At 41.8% G+C, this 16,242-nt stretch overlaps 2 protein-coding genes across 4 annotated transcripts in view; both read left to right on the forward strand.

Annotated features, from left to right (window-relative positions):
• The first annotated feature begins 9 nt into the window (after positions 1–9).
• LOC139102204 (uncharacterized) lies at positions 10–1,365 on the forward strand. Its single transcript, XM_070655938.1, has one exon. The coding sequence runs from the start codon at positions 423–425 to the stop codon at positions 1,164–1,166; it is 744 nt and encodes a 247-aa protein (XP_070512039.1). The 5' UTR covers positions 10–422; the 3' UTR covers positions 1,167–1,365.
• Positions 1,366–1,571: 206 nt separating this feature from the next.
• The window catches only part of Jvl (javelin-like), a 50,363-nt gene continuing 35,692 nt past the window's right edge, over positions 1,572–16,242 (forward strand). For 2 of the 3 annotated variants that reach the window (XM_070655580.1, XM_070655581.1), the window contains exon 1: positions 1,574–2,581. In XM_070655580.1, the coding sequence (XP_070511681.1) occupies positions 2,537–2,581 (45 nt within the window). In that variant the 5' untranslated portion in view covers positions 1,574–2,536. Of the gene's footprint in view, positions 2,582–16,242 lie in introns of all 3 variants that reach the window. The other variant, XR_011545649.1, reaches the window with a different exon arrangement.

A 16,242-nucleotide genomic window follows, 5' to 3' on the forward strand; every position in this document is an offset into this window, starting at 1 on the left:
TTGTTTTTAGTTCTACATACTTACTGCATTTGATAAACAGAATTATGTGTTATAAATGATCGTGATAAACGATTTAATATTCATGATTTGAAACAGGTATTTAATAATTACTTAGATTTTAACTACATTTATGCAGTTATAAAAAGCAAAATTTAAATAGTGTTCAACGATACAAAACGAAATAAATAAATTCTGTGCGCAATATATAATCTATGTGTACGTATAAGTTGTTGATCGTATTTAATTATTTTAACGAATAGGCAAGCCAAGTCCATGAGGCAATCGTTGCGTAGATAAACCAAGTTTGTCGGAGCTGCTCGCGTCCGCCTTCACGCCGATCATTCCCTTCACTCTGACAATATGAGATTGGAAAAATAAAGAGACCTAAATCGACGAGTGTAAGCCGACAGCCAAACACGGCGATGCGTGACAAACTCCAACAAATGTGCACGTGCCGTGCGAAGAAATATGCACATCGCAAAGAAGGGTCGAAGGACCGTTCCAGGCGAAGGAGGCAGGTCTTCGTGCATAATCCGAAAGAGGAGATCTGGCATGAACCGTACATGCAGACGCTTCACCGTGAATTCTCGGACGAGTCCATGCTGTGCGGCTCCAAAATCGAGCTACCCTGGCGGGACATCTTTTTACCGGCAGCGGACGTGAGAATTCGTTCCGGCGCGGCTCCGACGGCTGATCGAGAGGTGAACAAGACTGAAACAGAGATCGCAGCCAGCGGGGAAGAGCGAGAATCCACCGGCGAAATGACGCTGCCTTGGCGAGCGGATCTGCTCATTACGGAGATGTCGCGAGTCACGTTGGACGACCCGGACACCTGTGACTCTTCACAGGAGATACCCTGGACCGACTTGATTCTGGAAAAGCCAGTGGAGATACGTCCGTCGACAGAGGAGCAGACTTGCCCGTCTGACGACGTCGAGATTCCCTGGAATGAAATTCTAGTGCCACGCGACGTCGCTATTAAACCTGAAAAGAAACGAAGGCATCCTTCCTTCAACCGAGCGCCGAATCCGCGTACCGACACACCGTGCAATTTCAGTTGCACGCCCGTCTGCTGCGCGAAAATCCGTCCGAAAACTTTTTCTAAAACTTATAACAAAGCGAATTCGAGTGTCCCGAATTCCGTTTGGATGCCTACCTGCATGTAGACATTTATTACTACATTGATTGAACGTTAACGTTAATTATAGTTTCAATATGTTTTTTTTTCTGTTAATATAATTTCTCTCGAGCAGTTTCCCTCGTCTTGCAATAATTTATTGCACATTTAGAAAAGAGAAAGTATATTAATTTAAAGAGAAATTATGTCGAAAAAAAGGAACAAGCTGTAAGATCTTTGAAACAAAACGAGCTTGTTTAATTTATTAGAAAAGTTCAAAATTACTTTCGAGAGAGATTGCAAAATTATTCATGATAAAACGATCAAGCGAATATCAATTAAACATTTTTGTTAATCGTGGCAAAAGGATATTAAGGTGTGTTTATTCCTTGTTATAAAATTTGATAAAATGAATAAAGCTAAATTATCAGCAGAGTGAGATCAACGTCGAGCCCGAGATCGACGTGATAGCGATAGGTGGCACCTTCGTGACGCTTCGGCCATCATTGACCGCTCGGCAGTCACATACGTTGATGGTGCGGGTAGCGGGGTGACCACTGGCCAGTCGGTACGAGACAGTCAATGCGTATGGACGCGTTTCGCAGGATCAAGGACAGACCTGGAATCGACGCGGTACTGTCAGGTGGCGTCACCGTGTCGTTTCGGCCATCGTTGGACGCTCACGTGACCCGCGTCGTCGGCGACGGCGGCGGTGCAGACGCCGCGGTTGCCAGTCAGTTTTGGACAACCAACGCGTATGGACGTAAGTCGCGAATCAGCTCGCGCGCGAGAGAGAAACAGAGATACAGCCGTGTCGTGCGTGCAACGAAAATGGCGTAGTGATCGAGCGCGAGTGTCCGTATTTTCACGAACAGGCAAAGGCCGGTGGGAACATCGCCCGACGGTCGGGCTCTCAATCGCGAGGACAATCGCCACCGACGAGAGCGCGCCATGATCGAATTGGGACGACGAACCCGGCGACGTCGTTGGTGATATCAATGCAGTGCGTATTCCGGGCGGTGCTACGGTGAAGCTGTGCGCGCATCGGGACCGGAAAGAGTCCGGCAAGTCTCGCGTTCTCGTCGCCGTCGCAACGCCCGCGAGCGACGACGCCGTCGCTGCCACGCCACAGTCTTAACGTTGCGGCGCAACGCGCGACGTGACGTAACGCGACGTGTGACGTGACGGGTGACACGCGAACCCAAGTGTCCCGGCCGCGAAGTGCATGAACCCAGGAGAAGCGGACGAAGGATGGTACCTCGTCTCCGATCGGACTTCGGTGATCCTGCCTGCTCGTGACAGCCCGAAGACTCGCACCGATCCTGGCGAGAACAAGATGGCGCCACCGACGTTTTGACACTTGCCGAAGGACGACCCGTCAGCTGAACTTCACCGCTGCCCGCAAGCGATCCGTCTATTATGAGCAGAGAATTCTACGTACCCTGCACACCTTACGCCTATCAGGTAAGTGACGTTGCTACCACTTGCCGATCTAATCTCTTATCTCTCGGACTCGTGTACTTTCGAACCGCAACATCAGCGGTAGCTCTCGATTCGCACCGCCGAAAAAAGTACGTTCGATCTCTTTGTTTGAGATTTGAAAGTATTGCGAAGTAATTTTTTTTCAGTATTGATCGTTGTGCTAGGAAACTCGATGATTCGGTAACACGCTTCATAAAAGAAAACAAATTTTAACGCGAAATACTATGCCGGATATTTCTTTTTCTTTTTCTTTTTTTTTTTTTTTTTTTTTTTTTTGCAATTGTCGAATAATCGGGAGGGTATTGAACACACGCATTTATTGCATTTGCATAACGTGCGTTGTGTGATCGATGACAAACAAATGCTGATCGACCAGCGATCGATATACATATATCAAAACGAGCGACGTTCAAATTGATAAGTAGAGCCGTGCCGTCAGTTCGCTCTTTTATCAGCGACATGATTCAGATATGAGTAACACGGCAAACGTCGAGGCTTCGGAGACCTCGGATGCTCCGAAACGACAGGATTCCGCGGATCACGTGCCCGTTAATCACACCGAGCGTAGAAACTCCGATAAGACATCTCTGTTCTCCGCGATGAAGGAGAAGGTGAGGCTCGAACATTTTAGATTCCGATAGGAAGATATTGAGAAACAGGGGAGGTGAATATTTCACGAAGAACCCGGATACTTTCCGGAGACTGTATATTCTGTGTACTCTCGCATTTTCGGAGCTCTTATCAAAACTTTCGTGTCGTACGCCAAGCGATTTGTAACATCGAGTTAGTTGCAGCATCAATTCAGGCGTTAACGGTGCTTTCCTTTTTTTTTTCTTATATATATATATTCTTTATTTTCTCTAATACTTTAGTATTCAACACGCGATCCTCGTACGGTACTTGTACTAGATATCCCGCTCTACGCTTTGAAACAGTAAATAAAGTCTGCTCGGTAAAAGTTTATCTGGAAAAGTGTCGGGCTGCGTTTGAAGAATTCACGGTTGACAAGCGAGAGACGCGAAGCGTGGAATATCCCATACGCGTTCTGCGTTATAAACTTTTTGTAGTACTCCATTACATAATTAATACGAGTCTCCCGTATCTGTGTTCCACACTTTACACGCGGCTCATTCGAACGAAAAGGAAATGATCCTTTTCGAACGGAAGTTTCTCGTAACGGTGCAAAAGTTTACTTCCCGTTTGTTATAGCGCGTTATAATATTGTCAGACAATCGCGTTAATTGGAGAGCTCGGCACAGCAAATGTCAATGACAGAACGAAAGTTGAATGGCCAGGCCGGTCGCGGCAAAATATATTAATTAAACAATTCAATTGACTTTGCGACACGGGGGAGGAGCGATTTGCATGCTTTACGTTCGAGAGGAAACATCGTCTAATGAACACAATGCACAGATTAGATCGAAGCTGCCCACCTTTCATAACCCTTTGAAGCGATTTATGAAATCGAAGAGTGAGAGGGAAACCGACTCCGAAGTAGGGAATGCGAATCACTGCGAAATTCGTCCGCGCGTTCTCGAGAAATCCAACGAGCTCGCGAATCTCAGTGGTAAATATTGCATTCGATGGAAAAAAAATCTATCGTTTTTTTTTCACGTTTTTCCGGAAGAAATATACATTTAAAAGCACTTAAATATCCTTTTTAAATTTCCACTTCGTCAGCGTCCACGCTGAACGAAGAAGACACGGCGAAGAGCAATGGCTCGGATTATCGGTCCGAGCATCATCCAGTGGATGCTGCAAGGACGCGCGAGTCTTGCCAAGACCTCGCCAGTTATTTCTCCGAAGTCGACCGCGATGAACCCTCGACCTCCGGTACGAACACTATCGTCCTCACCGCGAGCACCTTCGATCGCGACGTCGAGAGAACGGAGCCGAGTAAGACCTTATGGAATTCAGAACCGCGCTTGCGATTTATTTACGAAATGAATATAGAACGAGCCATATAAAGTATCTGCCCACGTTATATTCAGGGGGGAAAAAAAATTTCAAGATTGCCGTAAATTTAATTTAAATTTATCCGAAGTGTATGAAAATTATAAGATATTCTTTTAAATTTTCTTCATTTAAGTCGAAATCTTTTTCGAAATACGCGGCGTATTTAATAAATTATAAATACTAAATTAGATTAGTTAACATTCACAAATAATATGGAAAAATGCGATAAATTTTTATTCCGTTTATTATTAATGTAATTAATACTTAAAATCGCGCAGCGTGCAGTTAGAATCACATGCGACAGTTGCAACGTCTTATTTTCCGGTCGTTTTTCTCGACGATGCGCACGTTGCAGGTGAGACTTTGCAAAGTGTGACAATGACGACTTCGACATCATTTGGCAGCGAGATAGCAGATACCTTTTCGTCTTCCATGAACATTGAAGAAGTGTCGGACGTGGATTTCACAGACACATTGCAGCATGGCACCATTATAGCCGTGGTAGAACAAACGTTTCCCGCTCAATTAGGGTATCGCTAATTTCTCCTTTTATATTTTCGCAATTCGAAAAAATTACAATTACTAAGTGGAAACTTCAGTTTTTAATTATCTTGTAGAAAAATTAAAAAAATTATTTTTTTTTTGTTTTTTTTCTTTTTTTTTGTCGGCATTTAGGAGCTTTTTCTAAACACCGTATTTTTTACGATACTGCATTTTTTTTTAATTTTTGACTTCATTGTTTAATATTTTACGCAAGCTCTCGTTTATTCTCGTGGCACAGATTTTGAAATCAATTGTCGACGCAAAAAGCAGAGATATCGAATTTATATTGCACATAGACGTAGCGTTGCAGCTCGAATTCGCAAGCCTGTTCGCGTGCTAACCGCGCTAAAAATCGGTAACGGTATCGCCATTGCGGTCGGTTTACATTCGACCAACGCGTCAGCGACACTCACAGTACGATACTCGCCGGAAACGGTCTCGACTGGTTGATCAGCTTGACCCTTATCGGCTCGCAAATGACTGAATAAACTTTCAAATAAGATGCCCCTACTTAAAAATTGCACGCATTTATTCGAGAAGAGAGTTCTTTATTTTTCTTTTTACATAATACATACTTAAAAGTACCTTTTACACTTTCGTAACTTTTTAATATTAGAAGAAAATCGTCATAGAAATATATTTGAGGTATTATTATGGTTACGCGTAATTTTTTTTCTACCTGCATGTTTCGAAAGAACGCTACGTAACGTATTGCAAGAATATTTATCTAGGAACGTGGAGCATTTCAATTAACATGTGCACATCGAGCCGATCGATCGAGATACGTTTACGTTAAAGCGATATTTCTTTAAAGGCATCCGCGGATTCGAATTGCAACGAGTTCTGCGAGTAACGCAGGGTGTAGGACTGCACTTTCACGGCTTTGCGTCCTGTTCACTGGATCGTATGGAGATCCTATTTGATTACAGGCTTTGTGCTATATGCGAGTGGCGGTTACGTCTCTCGATCAGCGTGACTCATTCGCTTCGCGTACGCGCGTGTACACGAGCAACGTGCTTGTATCTATCGATCACCTCATTTGAGAAAGTTGCGTGAGGTAACGCGCATTGAAACATTACATTTGCCATAAAAATATGAAATCAACCATCCTCGGTGATATCGTGGATTTCTATTCCTCGCGAGCTCCTGTATCTCACCTCTATCTCCTCGGTTTCTCCTAGTCATTGCTTCATCGGCTCGAAAAATCTTCAAGCAGATCGTTTATCGATACTGGAACTTTTAATTTTCGGTGATCTATCCAAATTTAGCAATATTTTATTGGGTATTTTTTTTTAAATATATTTTTTTTTAATAACTTGGTTTAAATACAAATATATTAATTTGCTTTATCTTGTGTGCAAAATCGCTTTTAATTTTGCAATCTATGTTGCATTTTGATAACGGGGATATAGATACGTCGCGAGGCAATTATTTTTGACGTACCGGCTTCTGCGTCTTGTCGGTACCCGGCTTAAACACGATCAGATATCTGATAATGATTAATAACGCGCTACGATGACAATATCAGACAAAGCGATCCAGCTGTATGAAAGCGGGAAGAGAGGTGCACTTTCTCTATGTGCGATATAAATAAGATTTCGAGCAAATTTCTCTTTCCGAGCTTTAACTGCGGTTAACTTCTTCACAGTATCGCCTTTTGTCCACCGCGGGTTCTCTAAGGAAAGCTTAAATTGCTCCTCGCCGCGAAATAACTTAGCCGATTTGTCAGACAGGCAGGTGCATCCTGGCACGGAATATGGATTCGGGACATCGTAGCGCGGAGTGATCGATCGCTTATGTTAATGTACAGGGTGTTTCTGAATCTTATTAAGCGTTAAAACTTTCATTTGCTACATAACTCGTTCATTAATTAAGCAAATTGATATTTGCTATCAATTATGAAAGCATGACCGCTCTTACGTGTCATACTTTCATAAACGCAGTATCGATTGTCTCGCGTTTTACGTTTTTACACATAATACTTTTTAATTTGCAAGAATTTCTTTTCCACATTTTTATTACTGAACAAATTCACGAACGAAAATTTACTCGGACGGGACACCGATATGATTTATGCAGACGTAAAATTCGCGAAACTGGCGCGATAAACATGAACCACTCTGTATACTGGTACAAACGACTGTGGCGTGCCGACAAACTTCGAAAAATTTCGATCGCGAGTTAAATGAGGAATTAGTCGTCGTTCCTCCCGACGATCGACTGCAGCGGCGCTTTCATATACCGTGACGTGATGATAATTTTAGTCAATAGTTGCCGATGTCACGCGGTTCCATTTCCGAGGGAAATTGAAATCGTGCTCGTACAGCCCTGATTTATTCAAACCGCAATAGATCACCGTACAAATCACCGTGTAAGAATTTCGATGTTAATTCGTTTGAGCAATAGTTGCTAATTCCTGCCGATGCATTAAAAATCCTTTCCCCGCAAAATGGACGTGAGTCACGACGCAGGAATCGTCTTATATCAAAGGTAATAAAATTAATAGGATAATAAAATAAGCAAAGGCGCGCGTGCAAGTTCGATGATGTAAGGACGCGGGTAGGTACGATTTCGTATTATTAATCGATGAAAAATACGTACATACGGGCGGCGGGTGCACGTGCGCGTCGAGTATAACATCGGGTTCGGTCACCCATTTCATGGGCGTCTCCTAAATGCGACTCTTACCCCGGCGTGCGAATGCGTACGTGCGTGCACGCGTGTGCGTTCGCATGAGTAAGTTTTACGCGATAGCGTCTTACTTATTGCTTTAGAAAGTAAAAGTCGTCGTTCTACGATGCGCCACATGCACGCAATGCGACATATCAATGTGAGGTTCCTCGGGAAACCACGCTCCCGCTTTGCGAATATTTATTAGCTTGTCTTCTTGTTTTTTTTTTTCATTTTTTCTTTGATCACGTTTGAGCCAGTACATGTAAACTATACAGATAAGCTTATAATTTTGCAATAATTGTTTAATTTAAGAAGTAACATTGCCGTGCAATTGAAAAGGGAGAGATAAAACATATTAATTTTGAACTAAAGTACACTTTTAGCTTGCTACTTTTTAAATTTCTTACCTGCAATTAAATGTAAAGATATTTTTTGTAACGAAATTTAATTACTGGATTAATAATTCAATAAGTATTTCGAAATTACACTCCTACTGGCGGACTAACGATAATTGAATCTCAGGAATCGGATCATTAACGTGCCTGAGGCGACCGGGTCAAGAACGCGGGATCAAAGAGTAGGTCGGGATGATCCGCAAGAATTTTACAACAGTCCTCTACTGGTTATTCGCAAGCCGATCTGTCCGCAAAACGACGAGCCTAGCATATACTGAAGTTAGTGATTGTCAAGTATTGTGATTATCGCAAACGAGAAATCAGTATTTCTCGCATGTATCATACATTAACGATTTATCCATGAAAACTTCGCAAATAAAGCTCGCTCTAAACGCGTAACATGTTCATTTTCTTGAGGCACCGCGGCGGGAGAGAGAAAGAATATATATATATATATGTAAAAAAGATCGATTATGCAAAAGGCAGCGCAGTAGCTTGTCGGGACATTTAAACTCGCTAACTTACGAATCCCTTCAAATCCGTTGCACGTTTTACTTGCTCGTCGCACGAGCTGTCTTCTCCACTTACATAGAGGAGGATTCAAGCGGCATCTCTCGCACGAGACACGTGCAGCAAATATCCATGAACGTGTCTCTCGTGCACATTCGTCGTGTCAAGCTAACGCGAGCCGCGCACGATCGATAAGAAAAGTGTTTTCTCGCAAATATTTAAGATTACATATTCCACTGTCGGTGCGCATCTCCACGCGATGTCGGTACAGCTAATAATTTACGTCAGCTACCTTTCGTTATATTCCAAGGAGCGTGAAAGTCTTTTTCATTATAACGATCCCGCCTGAAAATTGCGCTTATTATGGAAACAGTTACTCACGAATTATCTCAGCTTTTAGGATAAATAGACTTCTAATTACGGACTTTGATCTCCGTCGATGAATTTTAATATCCGCACATATCTCCTTACTCAAGGCACCTTCCAGGCGTAAAATAAATTCGTAATTTGTAGATTAATCGCACGGTTTACGTCGATCAATTTATCCCGGTAGTATTTCGAATGTCGATTTCTCTTAAAAGCGCAAATAAAAATATGTGTGCCTTTGGAACAATAGTGCGCTCACTGACGTCGGTGTTATTATGCACAATTATGTGTGGTTAGCGCAATCAGCGTATGCAGTGAGGTGTAACATTTATAATTAACCCGACCAACTGCGCACGCGTGCATGAATATAATCGCGAATTGCAACCGGAGGTAATCCTTCGATGAAGCATCCGAAAAAAAAGAAAAAAAAAAATTAGCGTTTTATGCTGGTAAAGGAAAGTAAGAAGACACAATTGAGTTAATGATTTAATAGAGAGCGTTGAACAAATCCGTTTTAAAAAGGGAGAAAGAAAGAGAGAGTTCAAATATGCACGAACATTAAGTACTCGCATATGTCCAGGTGCTGATGTTAGAAAGTGAGTTACGCGAGCATGCACACCTTTGTTCGTCTTCATTATATGGCGACAATGATTCGACGGTAATTTTATTATTACTTTTTTTCCATTTCTTTTTCTTTACTTATCTATTCGTTTACATAAACACGCATAACGACGAGAGAGGCGCCGAGACAATGACTGAGATGCTACAGCGTTTTGGCGACGTAGCGCAGTCGACGTTGCAGTAACTTACGATGTAACTTTATTACGAAATACGGTTATGCAATATGCAATTATGTTAATTTATTTTTTTTAATTTTTTTTTAACGCCGGAAAATATGAGATCTTTAATTTTGAAAAGGAGACTACGCAGAATTATTTTACTTCCGCGATTTGCACATGGATGATGTATTTAGTTGAGCAGCGAATCGCCTTGTTAGATTATTTTTACTTTTTTCTTATTTATTCGAAGGATAAAATAGGTGTTTTTTTAAATTACCTTGAAACTGTCTTGAGATAATCTTTTTGTTGTTTCATTAAACCAGTGGACCAATTTGTAATTAGCGAGTTTATGTCGAATGAGCGAACGGAATTATTTCAGTAAGTAGGAAATCACGATTACGATCAAAGGGATTTTTCCGTGGCCGTTGGTTTGCGCCAAATTATTTAAGATAATTACGCGTTTCTTGCACGTTTTATCTATCCATACAGTTTACAGTGAAACAGGGTTAGATGGTAATATTGCTGTTGTTACGTGGCAGCGGCCATTGTTCTCGCAGAAAACGAGTTCCTGACATTGAAAACGATTCACGTGTCGACAGCGTGCGGCCAAGGCCCATTTTTTGCGTGACATTAAACACGATCATCGTGATAACACATGATTTTAATTTCCACGATGCGATTTTGACGTTAAATTATTACAGTAGGTATTAATCGTGACATCGCGGTAAAGTAATAGGTACGTAAAGATGCAATTTGTGTAACATCTGTTACATACTCGCGTAATATGTATTCGTCATATTTCCACAACGTATAACTAATTACAAAGTTATTAAAAAAAAAAAAAAAAGAAAAAAGGGAAAAGGAATTATCTGATGTAAGATACTTAATTTAATCCCCGATTAAACATCACAGCTTTCTTCGTGCTGGGTGATTCACACGTTAAAATATTTGACACCGCTGTTATATTCCTGTCGGGAAGCCTCTCGCAGTTCTCGTGACGACCACAGGTTCGTATGTACGGTAATGTTTATTGGTAGAAGTTCAGGAGGTTTCACCGCCACGCTTTCAACAGTGTGTCTGCTGCGTGTAAGAATGGTTTGCATTTCACCAGAGAAACTCTTGCGGGGAACGGGTCGACGAAATCGTCTTGCGTTCGCTTTCCATCCTTTTCGATGGCTTTGTCCTTGCCCGGGTTACACCCTTCGCTCACGCGGATGTTTCTTTTTATGGATTGTCGCGGAGCGACACGTTGCGTCATGTGGTCCACAGACGAAAGTAGCTCCTTGCTAATCAAGTTCAATTTCTTGTATTATCTCATGCTAATCTATATGTAAAAATGTTTATACGAATTAGATATTTAAAACCTTAGTAAAATTTATATTACATTATAATTTGAAAAAGAAAGAAAAACGTGCATCTTGGGTATAAAAAAAATTTACATGTTCTTTTTATCGTCTATGGACTAAAAATATACATATAAAGGGTTCGGTTTTTGTAACATTAATTCGAAAGTTATGCTCACCTTGTACACGCACAATTTTAATTTCATTAAAACGAGCTCATTGAGCGCGTGTCCAACGCGGAATTTCGTTCCTTTTTTTCTTTTCTTTTTTTTTTCTTTCCACAGTGATGAAGAAATTTCCGCTTGCAAAATTGCGCCTCGAGATCGCTGTAATTAAGCCTCTTGTCGTCGCACGACAAGTAAGAAAGTGGAAGAGGCTTTTCGAGCGTTGAACACTTTTATTCCTAGTTACATACATATGGTCATGCGTTAAATTTCATTTAATTAATTTTTTGCACGCGTACATACTACAACCGCGACGATTAAATGTACTTTCTCATGTAATGGATGACCATTATTTGAAAAGTTATCGCTACATCAACGTGCAATTGATCTCGCTGTTTCGTGATTGCGGTGTGTTCTAAAAATTTTAACTACATACCCCTTTAATTAATATTCTGTTAGATATTACAAGATAAAGATCCGTGTCACATCTTATTTGAAATTAAAATCAGATTTAAAATTAATACGTTGTAAATTTAATGTCTTTTTTTTTTATTGTTTTACGTGTTCCTTGACATTTTCATGCCAGATATATGATTATATTAAAAAATATTACGATAGTTTTTACATTCAGATCTCTCTTTATAGAATCGCTCGGTCGTAAAAGTCCACGCTTGATTGCAAATTTTGTTTTATTGTCTTTTTTTCTTTTTTTTTTTTAACTATAAATCAGCTTTAGATGTGTTCGTTGATGTACCGAATTAACGCGTTGAACATTCCATCATTTCTGATCGGTAGTACATCGATCGCGAAGTATTTTAATCGTGAATGCCTTCGAACTCGCTCATCGAACTCGATGTGGCGCGACGGCCGGCCCCGCGACAAGTTCCTCCTCGCGACACGAAGCTTCAGCCGTGATATGTGTGTCATCGTGTTAACTATACGGTCGCCCGACGTGTCGTGCGACCTGTTTTCTTGTTTTTCACAAGGCACTTTTAGCAAATCATTCTTGCGTGAATATTTTGTATATAGGTACGACACGTTCCAAGGAATCACGGAAGTCGTTGCGCGTCCAAGGCTGCTCGCAATTTTAATTCGCGGATATTAAATAAATTTCTGCTCTCCAGTCGCACCTACGTCCGTGTCGTGTCATATGCAAAAAGCCCATTACGCTTCCTGAAAAGTTGCAACGGGAAAAAGCCGCGTCGAGTCTTTCGAGAGCCAGACGGGGGCCGGGGTGGTGCTCTTTTACGCTCTATCGCACGTCCTTGATTTCGTTCGGCGGTAAAATTACGGAGAGAAGAAAAAAAAAAATAAAAAAGTATCTCCTTTTTATTACTAGTAAACCCCGTGGATCGCGGTGCCTTTATTCGCAGAGTTAAAGAATGCAGGTGAATGTTGAGCGATCTCCGCGAGCGGCGGGCTCTCGCGTTAACGAGTCTCCAGAGATTTTCTCCTAGCACAGCGCGAGGCTACACTGTACTAATTCACTTGCATTGCCATGACGCACCGTGTTTGCGATACGAGCGAATTTATCGCTCGACGATAACCGGCAGCAAATGCGGAATGCGCGTTCGCGAACCGGCGAAGTCGAAAAGCCGGCGAGCCGATAAATCGCGGTTAATAACGGTGAACTGGCGCGCGCGCGTGTAAGGTCGGCGGTGTCTCGAAACGCTTTCGATCTTACGATTAGTAGCTCGACCCCGTAGCGATAGCGGCGTACTCGTGAATTGTGACCAAATTGAATAATACCGACCCGATGCGGCCACGTTGAGGCGAGACGTCACGCGGATTATTAATCGCGCGCGTATTGCGTGCGAGCCCCGTGCAATAATTTCTAATTAAAACTCAAAGCTCGAGGCGCACTGTTGACCCGCGAGCATAAATTCCGCGACTCGGGAGAGAAAAAAAAAGAAAAAAAAATTCGAGCTCTTTAAACCCTTCACCACCTTTTACGCAAGATTGTAGTTGCACTTTTTTTTTTACTTTCGTTAATTTTGCTCAATGTCTTCTTACTTCTTTATTATATTTTAATTCAATGGTTATTTACTGTTACATCTATTTATTCTACTTTTCCTTTGACACGTTATTCGCACTTCGCACTCTTCCGAGTGTCCATTTCGAGGTGATTGTACGAGAGAATGGCTGTTCTTACAGCATCTAATCTGCATTGAACGCGGAAGCTCGTTTCGCACCGCTGTGCGTTAGTCTGCCATTCAGCGGAAACTGGTTCTGTCGTCGGACAAGATCAAGGCTCGATCGCCGGCGATCTATTGACGATCTATCGCAAATGCGTGTCAACAGTGATCAGCGATTGACCGATCTCGGCCCGGATAAAATTTTTCCGCTCTCGCGCAGAGATAGCGGTTAATATTAGATCCGCACGCAATTCACGCATTCCTGAGGCCTAACGTATCGATACCTTACGTGCTTCCTAGCCGGCGTGATGGAATTTTATAAATAACTTCTAATAACTGGCGATCATTCTGTGCTGCGAAGTATCCCGCTACTTCCTTCATTTTTATTCTTTGCTATAAATCTTTTTTTTTTCTCTCTCTTTCTTTCTCTCTTAAATTGCAATATTTTTAATATATGCAATATACGTGTATATGTACATATTTCCAAATTTTGCTCCGTGTAAGTTTAACAGTTAATTTTAATAAGATGTAAATATGTGTAAATATATACGTATCATATTTTAATAATATGGATTTAATAAGGGTCGGCCTTAGTGGCTCATATCTAAATCATCCCGGTCCCCTAAGGCAAATGTAAGGTACCTATTTGTTTGAGTATGAAATTACTATTTAACTAACATAAAATTGCGCTAGCAAAAAACGAGTCACGTATATTCACAGTTCGCCGAAAGAATCTCTATATTAAAAAATTTGCGAGACTTATTTGGGACAAAGTTGCTGGGAATCAAATACGAAGTCAAACTCACAAATTTTTTTTTTTAATTTACGTATCCTTCGGAGAAACATAAAAATTTATGACGAGAGGCATAATAGCCTACGTAGTCGTAAAATAGTGACGATTGATGATTGGTGACTTTCCCTCCGCCCAATAAAACTCATAGACGCGATAGTCTTTGATAAATGTAAAAAAAGAAAGAGAAAAAACGTCGGATATCTAGATACTAAATGTGGTCCTGCGATCTTGCGTACCGGGTCGTCGATCGGAATTCGATTCAGAAGATATCCGGAGGCGACGTGTACGCGATACAAGGCCGCGAATCGTTCTCGTGCTGTTCAAAAATAAATTACCGGTCTAGGCCTTCCTGGCGCAAGACGGCAAGGTTGCGCGAGCGACGAACCAAAGAACCGTACCTTGCGACGTGTCTTTTGAGCCCTCTCACTTTTTTTTTTCCTCTCCCCCGTTCGCGTTCCTCGGCGTTCGATTTCACGCGGTAAATCGGATCGACTCGTTTCGCCGCGTTTCCTTCATCCGCGCAAGCGTCCGCGCGAACTTCGGAAGCTAAATTTATCTATAACAACTATTAATAACTTTCCCTTGTTTGCGACAGCCTATAAAGTCGGGCAGGCATCGTTAATCTCGTGCGATTTGTTTTTAACTTAACGTGTTAGGTAAAGCACCGACATTACGTATTACATTTTAGTACAATTCCAAGACGTGGAGTTGCAAAGACCAGGAAGTCTGTCGGTAAAATAATAATAAAAATAAAAATAACTGCAGCTCGAACGGCCGGATACACGATAATAATTAATAACTTCTTGTGTTATTAAATTAAATTTATTTCACGGCAATCTGGAGGAACCCACAGTGTAACGCAGACGTATTAAAATCACGCGGATAACGTACGGCTTATTGCTTTTTAATTGCGAGAATTGCAAAATTATTAGCAGCGTGATATGTCATGCGTTAAACCGTCGGTAAGCCGCATCCATCATTAACAGCCGTGAACGAGCTTCTCACGGCATTTCTGTCTTTCTTCGACCTTTAATGATAAATTCTGATTAATCTAATTAGGGAATGTAACTCGCCGCACCGTTACCGTACTCCGTTGTATGCGCTTCCAATTAAATTTACGCGCTCGCTTAGAGACGTATTTTGCGCGGACACGTATTATATGTAACGCAGTTCGCGTTCGTTGCGATTTGCACCCGAAGTATTGGAGTGTGATTGATACCGATCGGTGGATTCTGCGATACTGTTATAGGACGCGGTCAGCGGCGGATCTCGCGCGACACGGCTCGTTAATCGTCTACTCGCGATATTTCTGCGGTGAGGAGAAACATGGGTGGCCGACTGAGCTGCGTCCGTTACGCATCCTCTTCGAACGCGATGCTGCATGCGTAATTAGCCGGCATATGTGCGTGCTAATCGCCGGAAGATTTGATTTTCGTCCGTGCCGGCGCAAATCATCTGTCCTGAACGCTAATATTAATTTCTTCCTTCCCCCTTTTTTTCTTTTCTTATATCATACGCGGCCGAGAAATATTTGTGTTAAATCTTATTAAATCTTATAAAATCTTATTAAATTTGATCTTATCTTTGTTGCGTAAGAGAAAATTAAAGAACAATTTTTTAAAGACTCCGACAGTTTTTTTTTTTTTTTTTTTTTTTTTTTAGCATCTATAAATCTGCAAGCACGATCGCCGTGTGATGTGAACGCATCTTAAATTTCGCACCGCTCGCTTAGCTTCACCGTCTGCTTCGTCATTTTCAGAAATACGGGAATCCTTCGGTGCTGCATTTCGCGGTGTAAAGCATTCCTCGAGGTACGCCAGGCGCGGAACGGTGAATTTGCATAATGCGAATAATTTATTAACGTTCTACGCACTCGCCGGTGAAATTGCGACGTGCACGCTTTTCCTTTTGGATATGTCGATAGTTTTGTCGATTTGCATATTTCTGCAATATTCGTGGCCAGGGTTGCATGCGGAGAAAGGCATT

Source organism: Cardiocondyla obscurior, linkage group LG04 (genome assembly GCF_019399895.1).
Source record: "Cardiocondyla obscurior isolate alpha-2009 linkage group LG04, Cobs3.1, whole genome shotgun sequence".
Taxonomy (NCBI): Eukaryota; Metazoa; Arthropoda; class Insecta; order Hymenoptera; family Formicidae; genus Cardiocondyla; species Cardiocondyla obscurior.

Bases quoted from the DNA above. Each gene is read 5' to 3' on its own strand.
- LOC139102204 (XM_070655938.1), top strand. From the start codon at position 423: ATGCGTGACAAACTCCAACAAATGTGCACGTGCCGTGCGAAGAAATAT.